Below are 26133 nucleotides of genomic sequence, written 5' to 3' on the forward strand. Positions count from 1 at the left end.
TTTGAAGTTGCAAGTCTCAGAATTTGGGAGGGATATATAATTACCTGCATAATTAAAGGTTATATGATGTAAAGAGGTCAGATTTCTAAAAGCAAAATGGATGACAATAGTGAAAATTAATACTGTTTGGAAATTTCTGATAAGTAGAAGGCATGTTTAAAGTGAAGCTCAAATGGAATTGAGGCACTGGTATTAATTTTAAAGATAGTGTTTTAGATCTGGTCTGACAGCAAGATCATTCCTTTGGAAAGGGGCATAACTGGCTTAATATTGTTCCATAAGAATAGGAAAAGGATGTTCTGTATTGTAAACTAGGCAGTGGGAAATGTTGTTGTTCTGATGTCTTTTATGATGTGGACAATTCATTATGTATTTAGGGTTTGTAACTTGATTAAACCATGATTTGAACTATGTGTTTCACCTTGGATTCACAGTTGCTTAAATTTTCATACAAACATTGCCACAGGTATAAAGGTATAACATCACTATGAAACTTTTGAGTCAAACAAAACCAGGGATATATCGGAACTTTTGCCTCACAAGAGTAACTTTCTTACTTACTTTCATGGAAGTAAATGAAAGGGGAGTATCTGTGGTAGACAGAGCTGTCAGAGTTAAGAAATGTTTGGGAGGTGCAAAGGGCCAGATTCTTCTGGTTTAGCAGTACAGTGCAGCTAGAGCTGTTAGCCTACTGCAGCCCTGTTTAAAGAGCAGAAAGATTCTTTAATAATTGAAGCACAAGTTCAGAGAGAACTAGCTTACATATTAGCAATCCAAGGAGTTTGTGTTGCTATTGCATTTATTATTTGTGGAATTTTTTTATATGTTGAGAAAGACTGAAATGACTGAGCTGACTGTATAACGACAGTACTGTAAATCTTTTAAATTTTTTTAGTGGTGGAAATGTCTTGCTCAATAGCCTCAACATGTGCAATCTAGAAGCAACCTCTATCAACCTGATTTTTCTTTTAAAAGCAATATTGCCTTAAATTAATGAAGGGTTTTAATGGAGAAGCATGTGCTGTCTCTCTTAACCCATTCACAAAATTTCAACTATGTAGGTGATCTATAAACTTTTGTAGTTCTAAAACTGGATGAGAGTTCCAAATAGTGGCACTTGGAAGACTTTTTTTTTTTTTTCCCAAGCCTTCTTTGCTAGTAGCAGTATGCATCCTATGTTGTCCTATTGGATAACAGTTCATATTTATCTATAAAACATCAAGCCAGTTGTTGCAAGTTTTACTTACAAAGCATTCAATTCTGGGAAGACAGGGGAAGAAAGTATCAAGTTCACCTATTCTATGTTTTCACTCTGTGATCTCAGTCAACTGCATTTGAGAATTTTATTAATTCTTTTTTTTTTTTTAAGTACAGTTAACAGTTTTTGTTTTAGAGAAGGCCTTTATAAAGATGATCTGAGATCTATAAATGAGCTATGCTCTTATAGCTATAATCTGAGAGCTGCAAAATAATAATGCAACTAGCTAGTCATCTAATTAGTCCTTCACCTCTAAAAAAAAAACCCCAACACTCTGAAAAATTCTAATTTAAGTCCTGCCTAAATGATATCTAAAAGCATGGTGTTCTAAAATGGCTAGTAATATACAACTTGATGAAAATGAAAGAACTCAGAATTAACACACAAATTCTACACCTGGACATATATTCCAGTTAGATTTTTTTATGTAGAAGAGACAAAGGGACATTATAGTCCAAGTTGCAAAGAAAACCAAGAGTCATAGTAACAAACTTTGTGCCTTTCCTCCTCTGACTGTTGAGTGTTTATTCTTTCTGGAGGAATGTTCTTTTTATACAAAGTTTTTCCTTCTTGGTGGCATTTACAGTCTTTTGAAATACGATTGTAATGATTTTAAAAAGTTAAAAGGTTAATGTTTCTACTCTGCCTTCTTCAGCCTGCTAGAGGCTTAACACATATTTCCTTATGGCATAGAGAAGCAGCGTTTTTATTTGGACATTATGCATGGAATGTACTTTTGTTTAGCTTTTGCAGGCTCCAGCTGCATACTGAGAATTACTGCAAATTGAAGGAAAAAGTCAGGATCAAAAGCAAATCTAGTAATTCACATTCTTTTACTCCTCTAAAACCAATCCTTTGTTATCTATAACATGCTGCTATCCTTAGCAAATCTACTTCTTGTTGACCTTTTCTACATATGCACCTACTGCTTTTACTTATTTTTTGTAAGGCAGATGACTTGCAGTATTTGTTAACAGCATACATTTAGTCAAGACTTGATATTGGCTTTTTTTGTTAAATGTAGTTCATTGCAATGGAGACATATTACTGAATTTTGATGGCTTCATAGGAAAAAAGCAGTAGCTTAAGTAAATCACATCCAAAGTCAGAAGTATTTACTATAATGTGGTAAGAAATGCACATGTAGTTCAATTTTCTAGAAAAGAAAATTCTGGATTTTACTTTACATCCAGAATCTAACCTTCATCCTTAAACAAGGTATCATCATTTAAAAATATCAGTTGCATAAAGAATTTAAAAAATATAAAAGTGTCTCATTGATATACTTATCAAAAACTGTCTTCACTTTTAAGGCCATCATGTGTGACAGTCACCACATTACAGTGCCATAGTGTTGATGTCTGGGACAGGGATGGGAGAGTGAGAACACAGCATAACGTAGAAAAACTCTGAAAAATTTCACTAGCATTTACTTGCTGTAAAATAGATAGAAGCCACAGTCACTTAAATCTATAGTATGTGCTTTTTTATTTATGTGTATCCTAAATGACAATATTACTGTGACTGGATATATAGCGTTTGGCAGAATATCTTCAATGCAGGTGTAGACATCATTGGTACACTCATATATAAAAAAATCCAGTTAATTTTAAAGTAATTAGAAGAATATTGCAAATAATGTTGTATAAAAGCAGTGTTTAAGGGGAAAATATTACTTCACTGGAAAATAAAGTCCTGCAGACTGAGTTTGGCACTAGGTTATCACTATGTCACTTTCTTTTTGATTGAAGACAGCTCTCTTTGAATCTCGCTGAATTTTGGCCGGTTTTCAGGTTTGTAGGCCCAGCATCTCTGCATTATTTTATATATTTCTTCTGGACATTTTTGCGGTGCTGACATTCGGTATCCTGGTACACAAAAAAGGGAAAAATATATAGCACTGAAAAATGATACATATTGACAAATTTAAAAAGAAATGAGCAAAGTTCAATATCATTGCATCAAAAAAAATATCGAGGGTAAATTCTATATAACTTGTAATATCTTTCTCAGTGGATTCATACAGAATTGTAGTACTTAAGTAGTAAGACTTGTTTTTTATAAACACTTCTCTGCTCTGAAAAACACCAGATTTTTTTCTTAGCTTTTTAAGGAAAAACTTCCATGGACATCTACAGTGATTATAATTAACAACAGCATTCTATATAACTCAGCAAACTAGCTTTTTTATCATTTTGTAGTTTTACTAGCTAAGAACCTGTTTATGGCAGACAGGACCCATGACACAGAAGATTCCCTAGCCTCTCTCCACCTGGCTGAACACAGTGACTTAAGGGATAGGGGGCAACGGCGACAAGTTCCTGCCCGGCACAGCAGGCGTGTCTCCTCTGTGACTGCCCCACCTTCCCAGGTGCCCTTGCATAATAGGTATGAGGCTCTGCAAGTGGAACCAAACAATGATGGGGACAATGGTACATCCAGCTCGGAGGTGTTGCCGAGGTTAAGTCAGCCTACACCCTGTGTCAAAACAGCTTCCACAAAGAAAAATAAATGGGTCGTTATCATAGGAGACTCTCTCCTGAGGGGAACAGAAGGCCCGATATGCAGACCGGACCCACTTCTTAGGGAAGTCTGCTGCCTCCCTAGGGCCCGGGTTAAAGACGTGAAGAGAAAGCTTCCTACCCTGGTATGGCCCTCAGATTACTGCCCATTCTTGATTTTTCAGGTAGGCAGTGAGGAAGCTGCAACAAGAAGTCCAAGGGCATTCAAGAGAGACTTCAGGGCCTTGGGGCAACTGGTGAAGGGCTCAGGAGCATAAGTAGTGTTCTCCTCTACCCTTCCAGTTGCAGGGAAGGATGAGGAAAGACACAGGAAGAGCCAGCAGATCAATACCTGGCTCTGAGCCTGGTGTCACCAGCAAGATTTTGGGTTTTTTGATCACTGGTCAGTTTACATGATGCCAGGCCTGCTGGCGACAGACAGGGTACACCTGTCTCAAAGGGGGAAAAGGATCCTAGCACAGGAGTTAGCAGGGCTCATTGAAAGAACTTGAAACTAGATTGGAAGGGGGGAAGGGGTAAAACCAGGCTTGCTAGAGATAAGCCTGGGGGCGGCACGCCAACATTTGAGGGACAGCGTGCTAGCGAGGTCCTTTGGTCTGCTGTCTCAGTGGAGGTAGGGGATGGAGATCCATGCAACAGTAAAGACGCAAGGGCTATGGATGTGTTAGAAACCATGGAAGCACCTGAGAATGGACACATGGGAACTAGGGCTTCTCCCCCCAAAAAGGTGGCAGGATCAATAGCCCAACTGAAGTGCATCTACGCCAATGCACACAGCATGGGCAACAAACAGGAGGAGCTGGAAGCCATTGTGCAGCAGGAAAACCATGACATAGTTGCCATCACGGAAACATGGTGGGATGACTCGCACAACTGGAGTGCTGCAATGGGTGGCTACAAGCTCTTCAGAAGGGATAGGCAAGGAAGGAGAGGCGGTGGGGTAGCCCTGTATGTTAGGGAGTGTTTTGACTGTCTAGAGCTTGATGATGGTGATGGAAGGGTTGAGTGTTTCTGGGTAAGAATCAGGGGGAAGGCCAACAAGTATATCATGGCGGAAGTCTGTTGTAGACCACCCAACCAGGATGAAGAGGCAGACGAAGTATTCTATAAGCAGCTGGGAGAAGTCTCACGATCGCTAGTCCTTGTTCTCGTGGGAGACTTCAACTTACCAGATGCCTGCTGGAAATAGAATACAGCAGAGAGGAAACAGTCTCGGAGGTTCCTGGAGTGTGTGGAAGATAACTTCCTGACGCAGCTGGTGAGGGAGCCAACTAGGGAAGGCTCCCTGCTGGACCTCTTGTTTGTGAACAGAGAAGGCCTGGTGGGTGATGTGACAGTTGGAGGCCATCTTGGGCATAGCGATCATGAAATGACAGAGTTTTCGATTCTTGGAGAAGTAAGGAAGGGGGGTCAGCAGAGCTGCTACCTTGGACTTTCGGAGGGCAGACTTTGGCCTGTTCAGGAGCCTGGTTGAGGGAGTCCCTTGGGAGGCAGTCCTGAAGGGCAAAGGAGTCCAGGAAGGCTGGACATTCTTCAAGAAGGAAATCTTACAGGTGCAGGAGCAGGCCATCCCCATGTGCCAAAAGACAAGCCGGCAGGGGAGAAGACCGGCCTGGCTGGACAGAGAGCTTTGGCTGGAACTCAGGAAGAAAAGGAGAGCTTACCACCTTTGGAAGAAGGGGCAGGCTACTCAGGAGGACTACAAGGATGTCATGAGGTCATGCAGGGAGAGGATTAGAAGGGCCAAAGCCCAGCTGGAACTTAAACTGGCTACTGCTGTAAAAGGCAACAAAAAATGTTTCTACAAACACATTAGCAACAAAAGGAGGGCTAAGGAGAAGCTCCATCCATTATTGGATGTGGGGGGAAACATAGTGACAGAGGACAAGGAAAAGGGTGAGGTACTTAATGCCTTCTTTGCCTCAGTCTTTAATAGTCAGACCAGTTGTTCTCAGGGTACCCAGCCCTGTGAGCTTGAAGACAGGGAGCAGAATGAAGCCCCCATAACCCAAGTGGAAATGGTTAGTGACCTGCTACACCACGTAGACACGCACAAGTCTATAGGGCCAGATGGGATCCAGCCAAGGATACTGAGGGAGCTGGCGGAAGTGCTCACCAAGCCACTCTCCATCATCTATCAGCAGTCTTGGTCAACCGGGGAGGTCCCAGATGACTGGAGGTTAGCAAATGTGACACCCATCTACAAGAAGGGTCAGAAGGAGGATCCAGGGAACTACAGGCCTGTCAGTCTGACCTCAGTGCTGGGGAAGGTTATGGAGGAGGTCATCCTGAGTACAATCACACGGCACAGCCAGGATAACCAGGTGATCAGGTCCAGTCAGCATGGGTTTATGAAAGGGAGGTCCTGCTTCACTAACCTGATCTCCTTCTATGACAAGGTGACCCGCTTGGTGGATGAGGGGAAGGCTGTGGATGTTGTCTACCTGGACTTTAGTAAGGCTTTTGACACTGTCTCCCACAGCATTCTCCTGGAGAAGCTGGCTGCTCATGGCTTGGATACGTGCACTCTCTGCTGGGTTAAAAACTGGATGGCTGGCCAGGCCCAGAGAGTTGTGATGAATGGAGTTGTTGGCGGCCGGTTACAAGTGGTGTTCCCCAGGGCTCAGTACTGGGGTCGGTCCTGTTCAATATCTTTATCAATGATCTGGATGAGGGGATTGAGTGCACCCTCAGTAAGTTTGCAGATGACACCAAGTTGGGAGGGAATGTTGATCTGCCTGAAGGTAGGAAGGCTCTACAGAGGGACCTGGCCAGGCTGGGTCGATGGGCCCAGGCCAACTGTATGAGATTCAACAAGGCTCAGTGCCGGGTCCTGCACTTGGGTCACAACAACCCCAGGCAACGCTACAGGCTGGGGGAGGAGTGGCTGGAGAGCTGCCCAGCAGAAAAGGACCTGGGGGTGTTGGTTAACAGCTGGCTGAACATGAGCCAGCAGTGTGCTCAGGCGGCCAAGAGGGCCAATGGCATCCTGGCTTGTATCAGGAATAGTGTGGCCAGCAGGACCAGGGAGGTGATAGTGCCCCTGTACTTGGCACTGGTGAGGCCGCACCTCGAGTACTGTGTTCACTTTTGGGCCCCTCACTCCAAGAAGGACATGGAGGGGCTGGAGCGTGTCCAAAGAAAGGCAACGAAGTTGGTGAAGGGTCTAGAGAACAAGTCTTATGAGGAGCGGCTGAGGGAGCTGGGGTTGTTTAGCCTGGAGAAGAGGAGGCTGAGGGGAGACCTTATTGCTCTCTACAACTGCCTGAAAGGAGGTTGTAGCGACGTGGGGGTCAGTCTCTTCTCCCTAGTAACAAGCGATAGGACGAGAGGAAATGGCCTCAAGCTGCGCCAGGGGAAGTTTAGGTTGGACATTAGGAAAAACTTCTTCCCCGAAAGGGTAGTCAAGCATTGGAACAGGCTGCCCAGGGAAGTGGTTGAGTCTCCATCCCTGGAGGCATTTAAAAGACGGGTAGATGGGATATTTCCACTTACATTAGCATTATCTTAACGAATTAATTCTGGTCAAGCCTCTATTTTCACAGCAATCAATCCCTCCTCTCCATTTCACCTTTTAGTTCTGTAGCTACAAAAGTTAACATGATGTAAGTCTGTCCTCCTTTAAGTCACTAGTCATTATCTTCCTTTTTGCAAGAAGCCTATAAATCACACTACTTCTCCTAGAAAGCTAAACAGCAATTAAACAATCTTATATTTTTGCTGAAGTTGCTAGATAGCCCGTATGTTATTTCTTTGCTATTTTTTATACTGTATGTACCTACATCCCTATGGATCTACACAGCATCTCTTTTGCTCCCTATTACCTTTCTCCACTTGTTCTCGTGCCTGTTGGTTCGTCATTCCAGGGTACGGGCATACTCCTAAACTGAAGGTCTCCCACAAAAATATTCCAAAGCTCCATACATCACTCTCAGATGTGTATCTCCCTAAGGAAAGGAAAGAAAAACAGTGGCTTAACTTACAGAATAATTCATGTTTTACATAATTATGGCCACATATTTTCTGCAGAGATAAGTTATTTTGGCAAGCTTTAAGCCTAATAAAGCTGTAGCTCTTAATGGACATTCTTCAGATATCATGTTCTCCTGTATTTCAAATTATAAACATAAATTATCTTAAAGTGAATACCTAGAAATAATATAAGCTAACCTAAAGTTCTGTAATTTGATAGAGACTTGTTACGCAAAGCACATGGCTGAGAAGATCTTACCATGTTGGTCATCTTAAGTTAAGAATTTATTTCCATTTACTGCCCAAAATTTTTTTTTATTTTCTTTTAATATAAAAGGACAGAAAAATGTCAGTTTCTTTTTTCCTTGTTTATAATCACTTTCAACTCTGAAGATACTTTTTAAAAAATTACCTTTTCCAGTTCCCTAATATGGCATGGCAATGAGTCCTCCAAGGGGAGCTAAAATCAATGTAGTTCTTAATTGCAAAGAGGACCTGGGTTTCTTACTCTGAGAAACTACTCTTGGAAATGAATCTACAGTTGCTTCAACTATTGTTTAACTTGGACCTTGAGGAACTGATGCATCCAATCAGGTTAAAAAAAAATAATCTGGCCTACTACTATCTTCAGCTATGCTTCAGACAGATGGCAAAATTAAGATAATTTAAATCCAAACCTCTTTGTGGAATGAAAGCTTTATATTATGGGAGAAGGACAGCTCTTGCGGGAGATATTTCTGTTGTCCCTGATGGATTCACATCAAGATGCATGCAGAAAGTGTATCTCCTAGTGCATCAGAAAGTGTAGGCTCCTAGCCCTTTTTAGCAGGGCCTATGAAAATGTTACCTTAAAAGTCCATTTATCATATTTCTGTCATCATTTTTCATGACTGTATTTCTTTGTTACATTCTGTGAGTGTCTTTATTCTTAAAAACATACACATGCTTGCAAATGTGTTTGTTCATCTCTGAGCATTAAACAAACCAAACTAACTCACTTCTCTTATTTCCCCCTCCTTCTGCCGCATTTCCAGAAAGGCCCTATAATCCCATCGTTTGTGTCAAATTTTCAGCTAAACATTTTAAATCCACTTACACTAGAAAAAAGGAAAATACATGTAAATTATAGTGACAGTTGGTGATATGATAACTGTTCTTATGTCAGAAAGTTCAGTTTACTCTTAAACTAAATATCACTTCCAGCTGACAAATCTATCTAAGTTTGTGTGCTTAGTAGACAGTAATTATGGACGTTCACTTTGCTCTTTGTAGTAAGATTAGTTTTCTTGTCTATATATCAACTCTCTTCAGAGTTTGGCATCCAGTAATTTAACACTTTTCATTAAAGTCATTCAGTAGATACAAGTGATATTTTTTTTTTAAAGAAAGTACAACTTCTACACAGTTAATTGTCTTTCCCACTATGATATTATCGGAGGGAAAAAAAGGGCATGCTCTTTCATAAACAAATGCAATAATTTATTAATATTACAAAGAACTGGAAAAGTTGTACTGGAAAAACATATGCATTAAAAGTGCATTTTAATTTTGAGAGAACTGGAAGCAAAAATACCCTACACCTTGGCTTAAATATGTAATTTTATTAGGTGTGTTTAAAGCAATTTTTCACTTGCTGGAAGCGATGGAAATCATATAGTCCCAAGTAAAAATAATGGTATGGAATGGCACTGAACAATACCCACTGAACTAAAGGTTAAATCTTCCATATGCTCCAGTAGGATCAAGATTTCATTCATGACTTCATACACAACTCCCTAACAGTTCCATTTACCTTAATCCAGTTTCTAGACTTCCCAACCTGAATTTTGTAATATAAAATCTTTTTGTTACTGCTATTAATGTCATATAAAGTCAATCCAGAACTGTTTAAAAAAAGGCACTTTTATTTATTTTCTTAAGCACTGTATCATTCATGTAATGACCAAATTACCCTATTTCTCATTTTCCTCCAACCATTAAATTTTGCCATTAAGAACTGACATGCTCAATGGTTGTCATCTAGTTTTGAAATATTGCACATTTAATTCTGTTTCACTCTGGTATCCTTAACTACTTTCAGTGTTACCTACGCAAATTAATACAATACTTATGACCATATTATTAGAATGGCAAAACACAAAACAATTATTTTAACTTGCACTTTTCAAGGGAGTGGAAAAAATGATCCATCAAAAAAAAAAAAACAACATAGAAAGCTTCAACCATATTTTGAAAGATGAATATTAGACTGCTGAATACTTTAACAAATGTTTGAGACAGATTATTTTCCAAACACTGCAGAAAATCACTTAAAACTGGCTGGGTATTGATTCATTTTAGGAAACAGCAAATAAGTAAAGATGTTAATCAGCTATACGTTCTTCTCCTGTAAGGTGTGGAAAATAGCAAAGACTCAGAAGTACAAAATGAAGGTGGTGTCATAAAAGCCAGTTTCCTGCTTAAAGTAGTAGACTGGACTGGTATGGCTGTGGAGAAGGGGTTTCCATTATATATCAAATAAACGACAAGTACTTTTAAAACAATGAAAATAAAAATTCAAAACACCTTTTATAGTGGAATAAACACCCAAAATAGAAATAGTATTCCACAGTGAACATTAGCAACACTAGCACCTCTTAGAAAAATAGATAATAGAGGGTCAGTCACTCTAACTACATTTATTATTAGCTTTCCAAGGGGAAGATTTGCATTATTGTGTTATGGTATTAACTTCTGCAAAAGTGCTAATGAAAGGGATTCTTCTTCTAACGATCATAAGTCAGAAAATTATGATTTCCAGTGCATGATTTTAAACAAAAGCTCTAAAAGGTGGGAAAAAAGTATTTAGAGAAACAGGAAGATATAAAATGTTTAATTTCTTTTTCTAAGAACTCAAGTAAAGAATTGGTTGAGAGAAGTGCGTTCAAAATATGACCTCATTCATTTAATATGCTGCTGCTTTGTCACAGCTCACTTTACTTAGAAGAACTAATTTTTCTAGTTTTACCTACAAGCTAAAAAGCTAAATCCAGCAGTTTCTATTTTTGTTTTGAAACTATTACCCACATAGTATGGACCACTTCACTCAATCAGAAATAATGGATTTTTCCCCCCCATAATTGCATAGCAATATATAAAAGTGCATATAAACAAAAGCTGCAGTTTAAAAAAAACAATAAAGCATTTTTTCTCCAATGCAATGATTTATCTAATCATTTATCTGATAGAGTGCTCTAGAATGGTAAAATCTTCTGCTTTTTATTTAAAAATGCCATAAATATGCAGAACTTCCCACTCACTGGAACGAGTTAGCAGCATAACCTCAGCACTATTTTACTGTTGAATAAGTAGCAATTTTGATGTTGCTGCCTTGTTCTTTTCGAAGGGAAAATAGTATCTTTACATAACTTAAATGAGGCTGAAATATTAAAACTAAAATATTTTAAACATCTGTTGTCTGAACTGGGAAAAAGGAAAAATTATATATATATGTGCTCAAATACTGTCCATGATGTAGTCCCCTTGCACCTTACACTGTATATTTTTTATACTCAGAAGATAAAGATATATCCTTACCATAGTTGAGAGCTTCTGGAGCAGTCCACTTGATAGGAATCTGCTTTAAGCCTGATGATGAATAAACTCCATCATCCTCTTGACGAGACATTCCAAAATCACTTATTTTCAAAATGTTGTTTTCATCTACCAAGCAGTTCCTTGCAGCCAGGTCTCTAAGTTAGAACAAGAAATAACCCCCCCCCCATATTTTCACACATTTGAAACTACTAAAAGTCATTTAAAATGTGAAGAAAAATCTTAAGTAGTGTACTGGGTCTGGCTGGGATGGAGTCAACTTTCTTCATAGCAGCCCATATGGTACTGTGTTTTGGATTTGACTAAAACAATATTGATAACACACTAATGTTTTAGCTATTGCTGAACAGTGCTTGCATAGTGTCAAGGCCTTCTCTCTCTCTCATTCTGCCCCCATCAATGAGTAAGCTAGGGGTGGGCAAGAGGTTGGGAGGGGACACAGCTGGGACAGTTGACCTGAAATGACCAATTCCATGGCATATAATGTCATGCTCTGCAATAAGAGAGACTGGCTGGGCATTAGTCTGCTTGTGGGAGGTGGTGATTGACTGCCTTTGTAAAAGTTTTTTTTTTTTTCCTTCACTTATTAATCTCGACCCATGAGTTTTTCTCGCTTTTGCTCTTTTGATTCTTTCCCCCATCTCATTGCGGGGGAAGTAAGAAAGTGGCTGGTGGGTGTTAAGTTGCTGGTGGGGGTCAACCCACCACAAGTAGGTTCCTATATCTTTTCTATCATAGCTGAATTTATCAGTAAGAGTGAGTATGTCACAATGTAGACTAGGTTTCTAGAGACCAAATAGATACTCATTTCAGTGATGAAATAAGCAGATGTAAGGCAAAGAGCTGTCCGTTGAGGTCACAGAAATAAACCTGCAGATTAACAATTTTTACTTGATGCAAAATGAGACAGAACTCAAAGCAGCAGCCTGAAACATGTTCTCATAATTGTGAAAGACACTGAGAAGCCAGAGAATTGGCTCTGTCTTACCTCTATCATCATTACAGTTTCCATCAAAAATCAAAAGCTACTGAGCATTACAGGAAAAGGTATTTTGGTTCACTGTTGGACGAGAAACTCAGAAAAATCAACATCCTTCTTTTCCCTCCCTCCATCTCAAACATGCTTTTCAACAACAAGAAACCATAAATATATAGGGCAACAACAAGAAACTATAAATATATAGGGCAACAACAAGAAACTATAAATATATAGGGCTTTTGACAGAAAACCACTGTGAAGAGTCAATATTACAGATAACTTTGCTGTTAAATATTTGTAGTAACTCATCACACTATCTAGATAGCCTTTAAAAAAAACCCACAAATATGTTCTGTTTGTTTTCTCTTCCTTCTCCATCTTTCCCCAAAGCAAACATCCCAAAGAAGTACAGATATAATTGCATGGATTTAGGTGCTCCTCTCTCTCTGGGGAATTGTTTTTCTTTTCATACAGCATTACTACTTGCTGCAGTAATTCCATAAAAATCAGCATTTAACTTAGAAAAGCAGCAAATATTCCTTATTTTCCATTGTGAAAGCTGTACAAATTGATCACAAATTACACTGAGTTGCTACAGAACAAGTTAATTAGTAAAAGAATAACCACAACTTTCAGTTTCTCATACCAAGATTATGGAAGTTCCTGGTGATTATTAAGAACAAAGGAAAAAGCCCCTTCCTCCAACTATCAAAGAGTAAAAATTAATATTTCATTTTCAAATTTCATTTTTAAACACTAATCTGAGGTTACACAGCACAGTGACCACATGTCGCTAATACAAGTTGAATATGTTGAAACTACAGCAGATATCTCCCAACATTTTTGCAAAAATCCAACAGCAAGTTAAAGAGGAAGTGGAGGCAATTTTTTCATGCCGAGAATTGTCTATTAGTGAAGACTTAAATCTCATAAACGTTTCTTTAAGAACACCCCTGGAAAGAACCAGGTAATACCTAGTATTTCAACTGAATTCCATTAGTCACAACCACAACCACAACCACAACCACAACCACAACCACAACCACAACCACAACCACAACCACATTATTAAACCAGCAGGACAGACTGCCTCACTGAAGCAATTAGGCATTTTATATCTTCTCCCTGGGTCAGGTACTTAAAACACCCTCAGCTGATAAAAACAAGCAATTAATTAGTGAACAGAATCAGTATACCTCCACTGCACATTTAATTCAACCAAAATAGTCTATTATCTGCTCAAAAAAGAAGGGGTGGCAGGTCTACAAGTGAAACTTGTTTTTTTGTGGACTACAGACACTTCCTCTCTTCCAGCCACTTCAGGTAACTTCCAGTGCTGGCTGGCTAACTAAATCAAAACATACCTGTTTGAAGTTTCTTGCTACTCATGTGCTGCTACTTTTGCTATATGTGGAGATCATATCAATAGTATGTGCCATATCAATTTGTCTGTGTCTAATAACAGATAGGAAAAATAAATATTAGAGGGTCAGAAGCAGATCCTTCCAAGTGCTCTGTGTTAGCCTCCTCCTTTATACTTTTTTTAATTTGTTTATTTGTTCATATTGTTATAGTTATCACATAATGAACAATAATGGAGAATAATAACTGTAATACTGATTGTGATTACTCCTCTCTCAGTTCCTAATGTCATCCTCATTATCATAGATGAATAGTGCTAGGAAACTAGAGAAGATCCAAGTTAGATGCTGTAACGATTTCTAAATAATCTCAACTCCTACTTGCTATCCATATGGTTGGATATTGTTCAGTTTTCCCCAACTATAAAATGAGTAGATTTCCCCACTTCAGAGCAGAAGTGACACTCAGTTACTCCCTGTAAAGCATTTTGAGATTTTTCAGACAAGGGCTTTAAAGATTTTGCAAAAACAACTCAAAAGTATCACAGAATGGTTGAGGTTGGAAGGGACCTCTGGAGATCATAGAATCATAGAATCGTTAAGGTTGGAAAAGACCCTTAAGATCATCGAGTCCAACCGTTAACCTATCACTGCCAAGTCCATCACTATACCATGTCCTCGAGCACCACATCTATCCGTTCTTTAAATACCTCCAGGGATGGAGACTCAACCGCTTCCCTGGGCAGCCTGTTCCAATGCTTGACCACCCTCTCGGTGAAGAAGTTTTTCCTAATATCCAACCTAAACCTCCCCTGGTGCAGCTTGAGGCCGTTTCCCCTCGTCCTATCACTTGTTACTTGAGAGAAGAGACCGACCCCCACCTCGCTACAACCTCCTTTCAGGCAGTTGTAGAGAGCAATAAGGTCTCCCCTCAGCCTCCTCTTCTCCAAACTAAACAACCCCAGCTCCCTCAGCCGCTCCTCATAAGACTTGTGCTCTAGACCATTCACCAGCTTCGTTGCCCTTCTCTGGACACGCTCCAGCACCTCGATGTCCTTCTTGTAGTGAGGGGCCTAAATCTGAACACAGTACTCGAGGTGCGGTCTCACCAGTGCCAAGTACAGGGGCACCATCACCTCCCTGGTCCTGCTCATAGATCATATGGTCCAACCCCCCTGCTGGGAGACAGTGTCAAAGGCCTTACTCAAGTCCAGGAAAACAATAGCCACTGCTCTCCCCTCTTCTACCAGGCCAGTCACTTCATCATAGAAGTTTATCAGATTGGTCAAGCATGACTTCCCCTTGGTGAAGCCATGATGACTACTCTTGATGACTTTCTTTCCTTCATGTGTGTCCTGGTTTCAGCTGGGATGGAGTTAATTTTCTCCCTAGTAGCTGGTATAGTGCTGTGTTTTGGATTTAGGATGAGAATAATGTTGCTAACACACTGATGTGTTAGTTGTTGCTGAGCAGTGCTTACACTGGTCAAGGACTTCTCAGCTTCCCATGCTCTGCCAGGTGCACAAGAAGCTGGGAGGGGGCACAGCCAGGGGGGCTGACCCAGACTGGCCAAAGGGCTATTCCTTACCATATGACGTCATGCTCAGCATATAAATCTGGGGGAAGAAGAAGGAAGGGGGGGACGTTTGGCGTGATGGTGTTTGTCTTCCCAAGTAACCGTTACGCATGATGGAGCCCTGCTTTCCTGGAGATGGCTGAACACCTGCCTGCCAATGGGAAGTAGTGAATGAATTCCTTGCTTTGCTTTGCTTGTGCGCGCAGTTTTTGCTTTCCCTATTAAACTGTCTTTATCTCAACCCACGAGTTTTCTCACTTTTACTCTTCCAATTCTCTCCCCCATCCCACTGGGGGGGAGTGAGCGAGCGGCTGTGTGGTGCTTAGTTGCTGGCTGGGGTTAAACCACAACAGTCCTTTTTGGCGCCCAACATGGGGCATGAAGGGTTCGAGATAATGAAAGATTTAATTGGAATGTGCTAGATCGAATTTATAGCTGTCATTGCTGTTTAGCTATTAATTGGCAGGCTTCTGTGCTTGCCACAGGGCTTGCTTGCCTTACTGTATATTAAGAGTCTAGTGCTCGTTAGTGGCTGCTTTTTGCTTTTGCTGCTTGCTGTGCTGCTGAACTGCTTATCATCTTACTCTGCTGTGCCTGGGAACATTTTGATAACAGCAGTGGCCATGCACCTGGGCTGGCAGATGGCCAGGGCATCTCTGCTGTTTCTGTGCTGCTGTACTGGACAGGCTGGAACTGCTGTGTGAACTCGAGTCGAAGGGACTGTGACCTGTGGATGAGTCCATGCGGGAGCAGGACACCCCAAAGCGTCTGTGGACGTGGATAAGCCCATGCAAGATTAGGTACATCTCGAAGCGTCTGTGGCCATGGTTATGTCTGTGCCGCAGCAGGTATACCTCTTGAAGGGATTGTGGCCCAAGGATAAGTCCATGCTGGAGAAGGTACAACTCGAAGCATCTGTGGCTGTGGATAAGTCCGTGCTGCAGCAGGTACACCTTGAAGCATCAGTGGCTGTGCATGAGGTCATGCTGGAGCACCTCAAAGCATGGGGCCACGGGTAAGGCCATGGTGGAGCAAGTTTATTTCTGAAGAGACTGTGGCTGTGGGCAAGGCCACACTGGAGCAGGTATATCTCTGAAGGCATTGTGGCCCATGGAGAAGGCCACGCTGGAACAGGTGCACCTCTAAGTGACTGTGGCTGTGGATAAGTCCATGCCGCAGCAGGTATACCCCTGGAGAGACTGTGGCTCATCAATAAGGCTCCACTTGGAGCAGGTAAACCCCTAAGGGACTGCAGTCTGTGGATAAGTCCAAGCTGGAGCAGGAGCAAGGGGAGGAATCCCTTGCAGTGTTAAACCCAATGGTCTGGTCCAAAGGGGCCAAGGGTGGAGACTGTAATGGAAATACCTTTAAATTGTTGTAACCCGGGATTTGAGTTGCATGTTATGGGAATGACTATAGCAGGAACCCCTTGTTGCTAGCCAGGCTAGGAGTAAGGGGAGGAGTTCATTGCAACGTTAAACCTGGTCCAAAGGGACCAGGGGTGGAGACTGTAATGGAAATACCTTTCAACTGTTGTAACCCATGATCTGAATTGCATGTTATAGGAATTACCATAGCAGGAACCACCTGAACCAATGGAGGAGAAGCCTTACAAGAACCAGTGCAAGTGCAGCAGTGACCCGACGCGAGCTGGCTTTGGTGCCCAATAACTCCACACAACACACCACCTCTCCTGTCCTGAGTGACCACCATCACAGATGGAGCCCAAAGTCATGGATTAAATGAACTCAATGGACATTTGGTGGACATTTGTGGATGTTTATGGACATTTTACAGACATTTCACAGGGGTGGTCCATAGAATAAGGGAATGATACCTGTGTATTGTATCAAAGGATGGGAAGGGGGGGGTGGTTAATGAGGATGTATTGGATAGTGTGGGACCTGAGCATGACGTATATGGTATGGAATAAGGGGTGGATACTGTCCTGGTTTAAGCTGGGATAGAGTTAATTTTCTCCCTAGTAGCTGGTATAGTGCTGTGTTTTGGATTTAGGATGAGAATAATGTTGATAACACACTGATGTTTTGGTTGTTGCTAAGTAGTGCTTACACTGGTCAAGGACTTTTCAGCTTCCCAGGCTCTGCCCGGTGCACAAGAAGCTGGGAGGGAGCACAGCCAGGACAGCTGACCCAGACTGGCCCAAGGGCTATGCCATACCATATGGTGTCATGCTCAGTATATAAGCTGGGGGAAGAAGAAGGAAGGGGGAGACATTGGGCATGATGGTGTTTGTCTTCCCAAGTAACCGTTACGCGTGACGGAGCCCTGCTTTCCTGGGGATGGCTGAACACCTGCCTGCCGATGGGAAGGAGTGAATGAATTCCTTGTTTTGCTTTGCTTGCGCGCGCGGCTTTTGCTTTACCTATTAAACTGTCTTTATCTCAACCCACGAGTTTTCTCACTTTTACTCTTCCGATTCTCTCTCCCATCCCACCGGGGGGGAGTGAGCAAGCGGCTGTGTGGTGCTTAGTTGCTGGCTGGGGTTAAACCACAACAATGTGCATGGAAATGGTTTCCAGGATTAGCTGCTCCATCACCTTCCCAGGGATGGAGGTGAGGCTGACAGGCCTGTAGTTCCCTGGGTTCGATTTCTTGCCCTTCTTGAAAATGGGAGTGACATTTGCCTTCCTCCAGTCTTTGGGCACTTCTTCTGGTCGCCATGATTGATCAAAGATTATTGAGAGTGGCCTTGCAATGACATCTTCCAGCTCCCTCAGAACTCATGAAAAACAAAACAAAAAAGCCTCAAACAACTGTCTTCAGTAACTGAACACAACCACAAAAACCAGACATATCTAAAAACACATTCTTCCACAGAACCTTTATTTTCTCCACCTGTAAGACTAAAATGTATCCTATCTTACAGGAATAGTCTGCATTGCACTGCTCACTCTCACTGTAATCATAGTGAGAGCTATCATATAAAACAATTTATAGCGCCTTGGTGAACACATCCCTGTGAACTAAGGTTACAAAGATAATATTAATCAAAAGGCAAACGTTGGAAGTAATATAGGTCAAAGAAAACAGGAGAAAATAAAAACTACCAATAAAACGTAAGTATTTAAATTACTTTAGTGCACTATAATATGGTCTAACTAGAAATTGAAGTTGGTAAACAAATAGTCTATTCATAAATGTCAGATTTCTAGAAAATAACAACTATATTGAAATATAAAATGCATTCACTAGATATTGGAAGGAGGTGTTAAGTTTTTTTAAAAATGCTCTAAGTAAGGATAAATACTAAGATATATATATGTACACACACACACACACTATTGAGTATAATAGTGTTCCTAACTCAAAATTGCAAATTTATGTACATTACTGTCATCATCCCCACCTTGTAAGAACTTACTAGACAACCATTATGTACCTGATATTTTCTAAGTGCGTGCTTTGCTAAATATGTGATAGATTGTGGCATGGGTCATGGTAGTAGATGAGTTACAGCATGCCATGCAGAATTGCATAATGGGATGCATTTGGTTCACTAGGACAAAGCAAATTGCTGCTTCTACTGAGGACTGTGCAGGTCAATAAGGAAACCACTGCATGCAGTGAACTTCACCCTCAATCCCACCCTACACACCTTCATGCTATTTCCTTTTCTACTGCTAGTTTTTTCAAAGTGAAAGCTGTCCTGAACTCTATAAACACAGTAACAAAAAACAATCTTAAGGAATTGTTGTACAGAAAGCTATATTCATATTTTCTCTACAGTGGTTATTGCAAATGCCTTCATATACACATATCTGAAACAAAATTAAGATATAAAGTTTACTTATTGTACAGTCATTTCTGATGAAAAAGTGTAGTATGAGAATCAGATGATTATATTCATTTTTATAGTCTTCAAAATGGTCAGCTACTAATGAAAAAATATACAATTACAATAAGGTATACTTTGAGGTAAATACAAAAATATTGGGCATACTAAATTAGATATATAATTCAATTATTTTTGTAGAAGGGGTGGCTGTAGGACTTTCAGAAGAATACCTTCCCCAATATGTTTATGCTTCAGAGACAAACTTTCTATTTTACTTCTTGATGATAGAGATTACTCATATCTCAAAGGGCATAAACTGTCCCTTTAGAAGTACAAAAGTAAAGCATGAGCTCTATATAGTGTTATCACCTCTTTTTTTTTGTTCTAATCTCCTAATACTTGGTGTCTGATATGAAGACTCTAGTTCTACGAGTTGAATACTGTGTTAATTATAAATCTCAATTTTCATTAAAAGAGAAAAAGTTTAGGCTAGATGACTGTGAAAAAGAGACTGAAAATTAATTCAGAGTTAAGAAAAGAGAAATAAAACAAAACCCAGGCTTCCTATTTTCTGAATGTTTTCCATTTTTAAGTGATGCAGTATTTTTTTTTTTTAAATAACGAGATTGGTAATTCTACATGGAAGAGAGCGGAGCTGATCCAGCCTCCTGCTGTGATGAGTGACAGGGTCACTCCTGCTTCTTGGAGCTTTCTTACCTTCCTGTTCCAGGTGCGTTTTTATTAGGAAGAAACCCAAGTTGCTACCACACATTATGTGGCACCTGTCACCTACAGAAGTAATAATGGAGGAAAATTAAACAACTGTAAACTCACTGCATGCAGCCCGGAGAAGGCTCCAGTGAGTATACAGATCTATTGATACACTGTAAAACTTTTACCTTCTTTGAGTTTTACTTAGGTAAGTTACCATGTATTCTCCATTTTCCTAGTAAAACAATATTTCTGTACCAGCTACTTTAAAAGAGGCAAAGATAGGCATGGTAGACAATGAGCAGTTCCTGAAGAGAAGCAAATATCATCATGGCAGACTGAGAACCTGGAAATGGAGCAATAAAACAATATATGATGAATTCCTCCCACCATTTCCCTATTTCTGTGGTTACCTTCATAATCACTGCATGTAGGACAGAAATGCTCTTAGCAGCAGCATCTACAGGTTTTTCATGTGCATTGTTTTTTAATTTTTTAAGAACTTAATAGTTCCTGTTTGTATTTTTCTGAGCAATTATTTTGATGAAAACTGCATCATAGTCATTTTAGTCTATAATATAGCCATCTCTGCATTGATATCCCTGTTGATTTTTGTAAAACATTTTTCCCATGCACATCTGATGGCATGTAATGTGCTGAGCAAAATGCGAGACTCAGGAATGCCTAATACCACACACAGGAATAATACCACTGCTGGATCACCTCTTGAATTTCAATATTTCCTATGCTAGATGATCTATTGTTGTGGTTTAACCCCAGTCAGCAACTAAGCACCACACAGCCGCTCGCTCACCCTCCCCCCTCCCCCAGTGGGATGGGGAAGAGAATCGGAAAAAAAAAAGTAAAACCTGTGGGTTGAGATAAAGACAGTTTAATAGGACAGCAGAGGAAGAGAAAATAATAATAATAACAACAACAATAATAATAATCACAATCATAATCATAATCATAATAAAAGAATATACAAAACAAGTGATGCACAATGCAATTGCTCACCACCCACTGACCGATGCCCAGCCCATCCCCGAGCAGCGATCGCTGCCTGCCAGCCAACTCCCCCAGTTTATATACTGGGCATGATGTCATGTGGTATGGAATAGCCCTTTGGCCAGTCTGGGTCAGCTGTCCTGGCTGTGCCCCCTCCCAGCTTCTTGTGCACCTGGCAGAGCATGGGAAGCTGAAAAGTCCTTGACTGGTGTAAGCACTACTTAGCAACAACCAAAACATCAGTGTGTTATCAACATTATTCTCATCCTAAATCCAAAACACAGCACTATACCAGCTACTAGGGAGAAAATTAACTCTATCCCAGCCGAAACCAGAACAATATCCACCCTTTATTCTATACCATCTACGTCATGCCTGGGTCTTACACTTTCCAATACATTCCAATTAATCACCACCACTTTTCCAGTCTTTTGATATATACACACAGATATCATTCCCTTAGCCTATGGGCCATCCCTCTAAAATCTCCATTGAGTTCATCCAGTCCATGACTTTGGGCTCCATCTGTCATAACAGTCTTTCAGGGCAGGAGAGGTGGTGTGCGCTGTTGGATTGTTGCATGCTGAAGCCAGTCCTGGTTCCATCACCGCTGCACTTTGTTCAGTTTCCTCAGAGTTCATTCTTCATTAATCTGGGTGATTCTTACCGTATACTTTTGGCTGGGGCTGCACGACTAGAAGGCGCGTCCCCTGGGTGGTGGATAGGGGATCCCTCTCTGGAGGGTGCACCGGATAAAATTGAAGAAGGTGCCGCGAACCAACGCAGCCTAAGGGAAGGCCACCCTGACAGAAAAACCACTGGCCCTCCAAGTCATGGGGGTTGGGCAGGAGGCCAACTACCTCCTCCCGGGAAAAAAAAATAAAAAGTTACAGAAACGACGAGCATCAACTCGGAGATGGAGAAAATCAGTAATGAAGTGAGGAGGAGGAGATGGAAATGGATCGGTCATGTCTTGAGGAAAAAACCAACAGAAGACTGCGCTGTGGCCCTTGGCTCCAGAGCATGCAGCCGCAGACCGATCGAAGTGGAAGAACGATGTTCGCGCCTTGTGTGCCTCCTGGCACTGAGAGAATTCAGATTCAGATCAGATTCTTACTGTATACTGTTGATATGGCATATAGTAATCATAGAAGTGAAGACATACAGTTTCATATAGCAACTAACATCATACAATTCAGTTCATTGGCTATTTTCACCCAAAAGCAAATCCCCTTGAGGTACACATCGGACTTCCCCATCCTCCCGCATCACCCACCAAGTGCACCCAGGTCCTTGAGCAAAAGCAATCCCACAAATGGGCTTGCCTTTGCCCGAGGCAGGAGTAATCCAGACTGTCTTCCCCAGCATATTTTTTAGGTGGATTACAGGGACTTTATCCCCCTCTACAGTACATAAAAGTCTTGACTGGGCAGGGCCAGATGGATTGGCAGATCCCCTGGTGTTGACTAACCAGGTGGCCTTTGCTAAATGTGTATCCCAGTGTTTGAATGTCCCACCACCCATTGCTCTCAGTGTAGTCTTTAACAGTCCATTGTATCGTTCGATTTTCCTGGAGGCTGGTGCGTGATAGGGGATGTGATATACCCACTCAATGCCATGCTCTTTGGCCCAGGTGTCTATGAGGCTGTTTCGGAAATGAGTCCCGTTGTCTGACTCGATTCTTTCTGGGGTGCCATGTCGCCATAGGCCTTGCTTTTCAAGGCCCAGGATAGTGTTCCGGGCAGTGGCATGGGGCACGGGATATGTTTCCAGCCATCCGGTGGTTGCTTCCACCATGGTGAGCACATGGGGCTCGCCTTGGCGGGTTTGTGGGAGTGTGATATAATCAATCTGCCAGGCCTCCCCATATTGATATTTCAGCCATCGTCCTCCATACCAGAGAGGCTTGAACCACTTGGCTTGCTTGATTGCAGCGCATGATAGTCTACTGTTAGTCTCCACTCTCCATTAGACTTTCGCACTGGCCATATGGGACTGTTAAAGGGTCAGCGAGTCTTGCTGATCACTCCTTGGTTCTCCAGTCGACAAATCAACTTATGGATACAAATCAGGAAGTCTCGGTTGGTGCAATATTGCTGCTGGTTCACCGTTATGGTAGCGATTGGCATCTGTTGTTCTTCAACCCTCAGCAACCCCACAACAGAAGGGTCCTTCGAGAGACTGGGCAGGGTAGACAGCTGTTTAATTTCCTCCGACTCCAAGGCAGCTGTACCAAAAGCCCACCGGTACCCTTTTGGGTCCTTGAAATACCCTCTCCTGAGGTAGTCTATGCCAAGGATGCATGGGGCCTCTGGGCCAGTCACAATGGGGTGCTTCTGCCACTCATTCCCAGTTAGGCTCACTTCAGCCTCCAATACAGTCAGCTCTTGGGATCCCCCTGTCACTCCAGAAATACAGATGGGTTCTGCCCCTTCATAGCTTGATGGCATGAGGGTACACTGTGCACCGGTGTCTACTAAAGCCTTCTGCTCCTGTGGGGCTGATGTGCCAGGCCATCGAATCCACACAGTCCAGTCAACCCGGTTGTCCCTTTCCTCCACCTGGATGGAGGCAGGGCCCCCCTAGTCCTGGTCATCATATCCGTTACATGCCTGTCCCTGAGCAGTGATTGCTGCCCCCCAGCCAACTCCCCCCAGTTTATATACTGAGCATGATGTCATATGGTATGGAATAGCCCTTGGGCCAGTTTGGGTCAGCTGTCCTGGCTGTGCCCCCTCCCAGCTTCTTGCTGGCAGGGAATGGGAAGGTGAAAAGTCCTTGACCAGTGTAAGCACTACTTTTAGCAACAACCAAAACATCAGTGTGTTATCATTATTCTCATCCTAAATCCAAAACACAGCACTATACCAGCTACTAGGAAGAAAATTAACTCTATCCCAGCTGAAACCAGGACATCTATCGATAAACTTTATTAAAATGAAATGCAGCCATTCCTATGCTCTTGACCTGCCTGAAACACTGCAGAACATAACAGGCACAAATATGTATAAATTTGATAACCATAACATTTTTAATATTCATTAAAAATCTATTCGATATTCAACTGAATTTTAAGGAAAATTAAGTGTCCAGAAAGTGATTATCCAAGATGGACTCTGACCAGAATATAATAATCACAGAAGTCCCTGGCTTTTTTTAAATTTTACCCTTCTAGCCTTGTTTTCAATTTATAATCACATTACTGGTGAATAGATTGGCCTGCTCTCCTGGACCTCTGTTTCTCTGAAAAACATTAAGCTAGAGTATATGGAATATTTAGGGAAAAGAAGGGTGAACAGCAGCTGTGATGGCTGTAATGTAAAATTCATGGAATAGTCATTGCAGTACAGACACACAGGACTGAAGTTCTGTAAGTCTCATTAGGAAATGCAAGTCAAATATATAAGTCTGCTTAGCCTTAGTAGTTGTATTTAAAGATGAAAGCAAATCCCAGGGTAGAAACTGGTCTCTAACTCACTACAAAGAGGAAAGTGTGAAAGAGATGAGGCTGGAACATTATGAAACTGCTAATGAAGTTGGAGTTGTGAGATAAATCTTCCTATATAAAAATAAGAAAGGAAAAAAAGTATTTTCCATACAGTTAAAAACAGTCAATGCCTGCTTCTTAACTATTTACTGTATCCACAGTGTGAAATCCTGGCTCTGCTAAAGTTAAATAACTTAATGGAATCAGGAATTCAACCATTGTTTTTAAACTCAATTTGTTCAAGTATTTGACTATATTTTTTCCAGCTTTGTTTAGTTTTTCTAAAGAACACATAACTTCTTGAGAGGAAAGCATTCTGCAAACCTGCTCTGCAAATGAATTGATATAACACAGGGGAGTCACGCATAGAAAAGTGGGGCCTAAGAATTTAAAAAACCAAAGCAATTACCTGGTGACAGGACAAACTAAATTCACTTTTTAAAGTAAAGAATAAAAATACCAATTTCCTTTGGTAGCACATAGTATTTTTGGGAAGCAACTATGGCAACTAGTATAATAAAAAGAGAACGACATTCTCCAAATCAAAATGCTAATTTTATATAACTTGGCTGAAGTTTACTTTAGACACACACACACAAAATTCACAATCTTGAGGGATATGAGCCAGGTGAAGGGTAGAGTCAGGACCATGAATTTTAGGAGAGCAAATGTTCAGTTGTTTAAGGAACTAGTGGATGGGACGCTGCCCAGATGCATAGGTATGGGATCAGGAAAGCTAAGGCACAGTTAGAGCTGAATTTGTCAAGGGATGTGAAGAATAATAATAAGAGCTTTTACGGGTACGTTGAAGAAAGGCTATAAGAATAAAGGCCTATGAAGAAAGGCTGAGAGATTTGGAGTTGTTCAGCCTGGAGAAGAGAAGGCTTCATGGAGACTGTATTGCAGCCTTTCAATATATAAAGGGGGCTTATAAGAAAGACAGAGAGAGACTTTTTACCAGGGCCTGTAGTGACAGGACAAGGGGCAAGGGTTTTAAACTGAAAGACAATAGATTTAGATTGGACATAAGGAAGAAATTTTTTATGATGATGGTGGTGAGACACTAGAACAGGTTGCTCAGAGAAGTTGTGGATGCCCCATCATTGGAAGTGTTCAAGGCCAGGTTGGATGGGGCTTTGAGCAACCTGATCTAGTGAAAGATGTCCCTGCCCATGGCAAGGGCTTGGACTAGATGATCTTTAAAGTTCATTTCCAACCCAAACCATGCTATAATTCTATGATATACATATACATTACAAGTGATAGAATTTCAGATTCCATTTTTAAACTTTTTAAATTAGATTGCCCAATAATCAGACTTTTTCCTTTCTTACTTTTAATCACAATGCAGTTTGCTACATATATTGGATTATTTAAATCAAGTACTTTTTCTCCTTTGCAGTTTTATCACTGAGCTTTCTCTGTATGTGAATTTTGCCTATATTTTTGCTTTTTTCTGAATTACCAGCTTATTTACCACTTTTTAATTTCAATGTCCAGAGCTGCATGTAGTATTCTGTTTAATGTGACTCACTGCTGCCTTACAGACTATTTCTAGTGTGTGGATACCTATTGTAATTCTTTATGATAACTCTGAAAAAGGGGATATGGATGATATGCTATGCTAGATATGAAATGAATTTGTCATGAATATGCATATCAGAATATAAAAGAAGTGAAATGAAAGTGGTGTATATAGCCCAGAATTGTAGGGGAAATAAGTGAACAATATTGTCAAGGTTTTGTTTGCTTGTTTGTTTGCTTTTTAATATTAAATCAATAGCTGCAACTAGTAAATTAGCTGAAGTGGATCTGAATTGTGTCCAATGGGTATGTTTACATTATCAAATAATTCAGTGCAAGAGA

At 41.0% G+C, this 26133-nt stretch overlaps 1 protein-coding gene across 2 annotated transcripts in view; it reads right to left on the minus strand.

Moving 5' to 3' along the window:
* Window positions 1-2891: 2891 nt before the first annotated feature.
* The window catches only part of LOC309601615 (tyrosine-protein kinase Fer-like), a gene marked incomplete at its 5' end in the record, with an annotated part of 158509 nt that continues 135267 nt past the window's right edge, over window positions 2892-26133 (minus strand). For both annotated transcript variants that reach the window (XM_082334752.1, XM_082334751.1), the window contains 3 exons: window positions 2892-3126; window positions 7605-7727; window positions 11329-11483. In XM_082334752.1, the coding sequence (XP_082190878.1) occupies window positions 2984-3126; window positions 7605-7727; window positions 11329-11483 (421 nt within the window). In that variant the 3' untranslated portion in view covers window positions 2892-2983. The remainder of the gene's footprint in view (window positions 3127-7604; window positions 7728-11328; window positions 11484-26133) is intronic.

Source organism: Platalea leucorodia (assembly GCF_965183815.1).
Source record: "Platalea leucorodia genome assembly, chromosome: W".
Lineage (NCBI taxonomy): Eukaryota > Metazoa > Chordata > Aves > Pelecaniformes > Threskiornithidae > Platalea > Platalea leucorodia.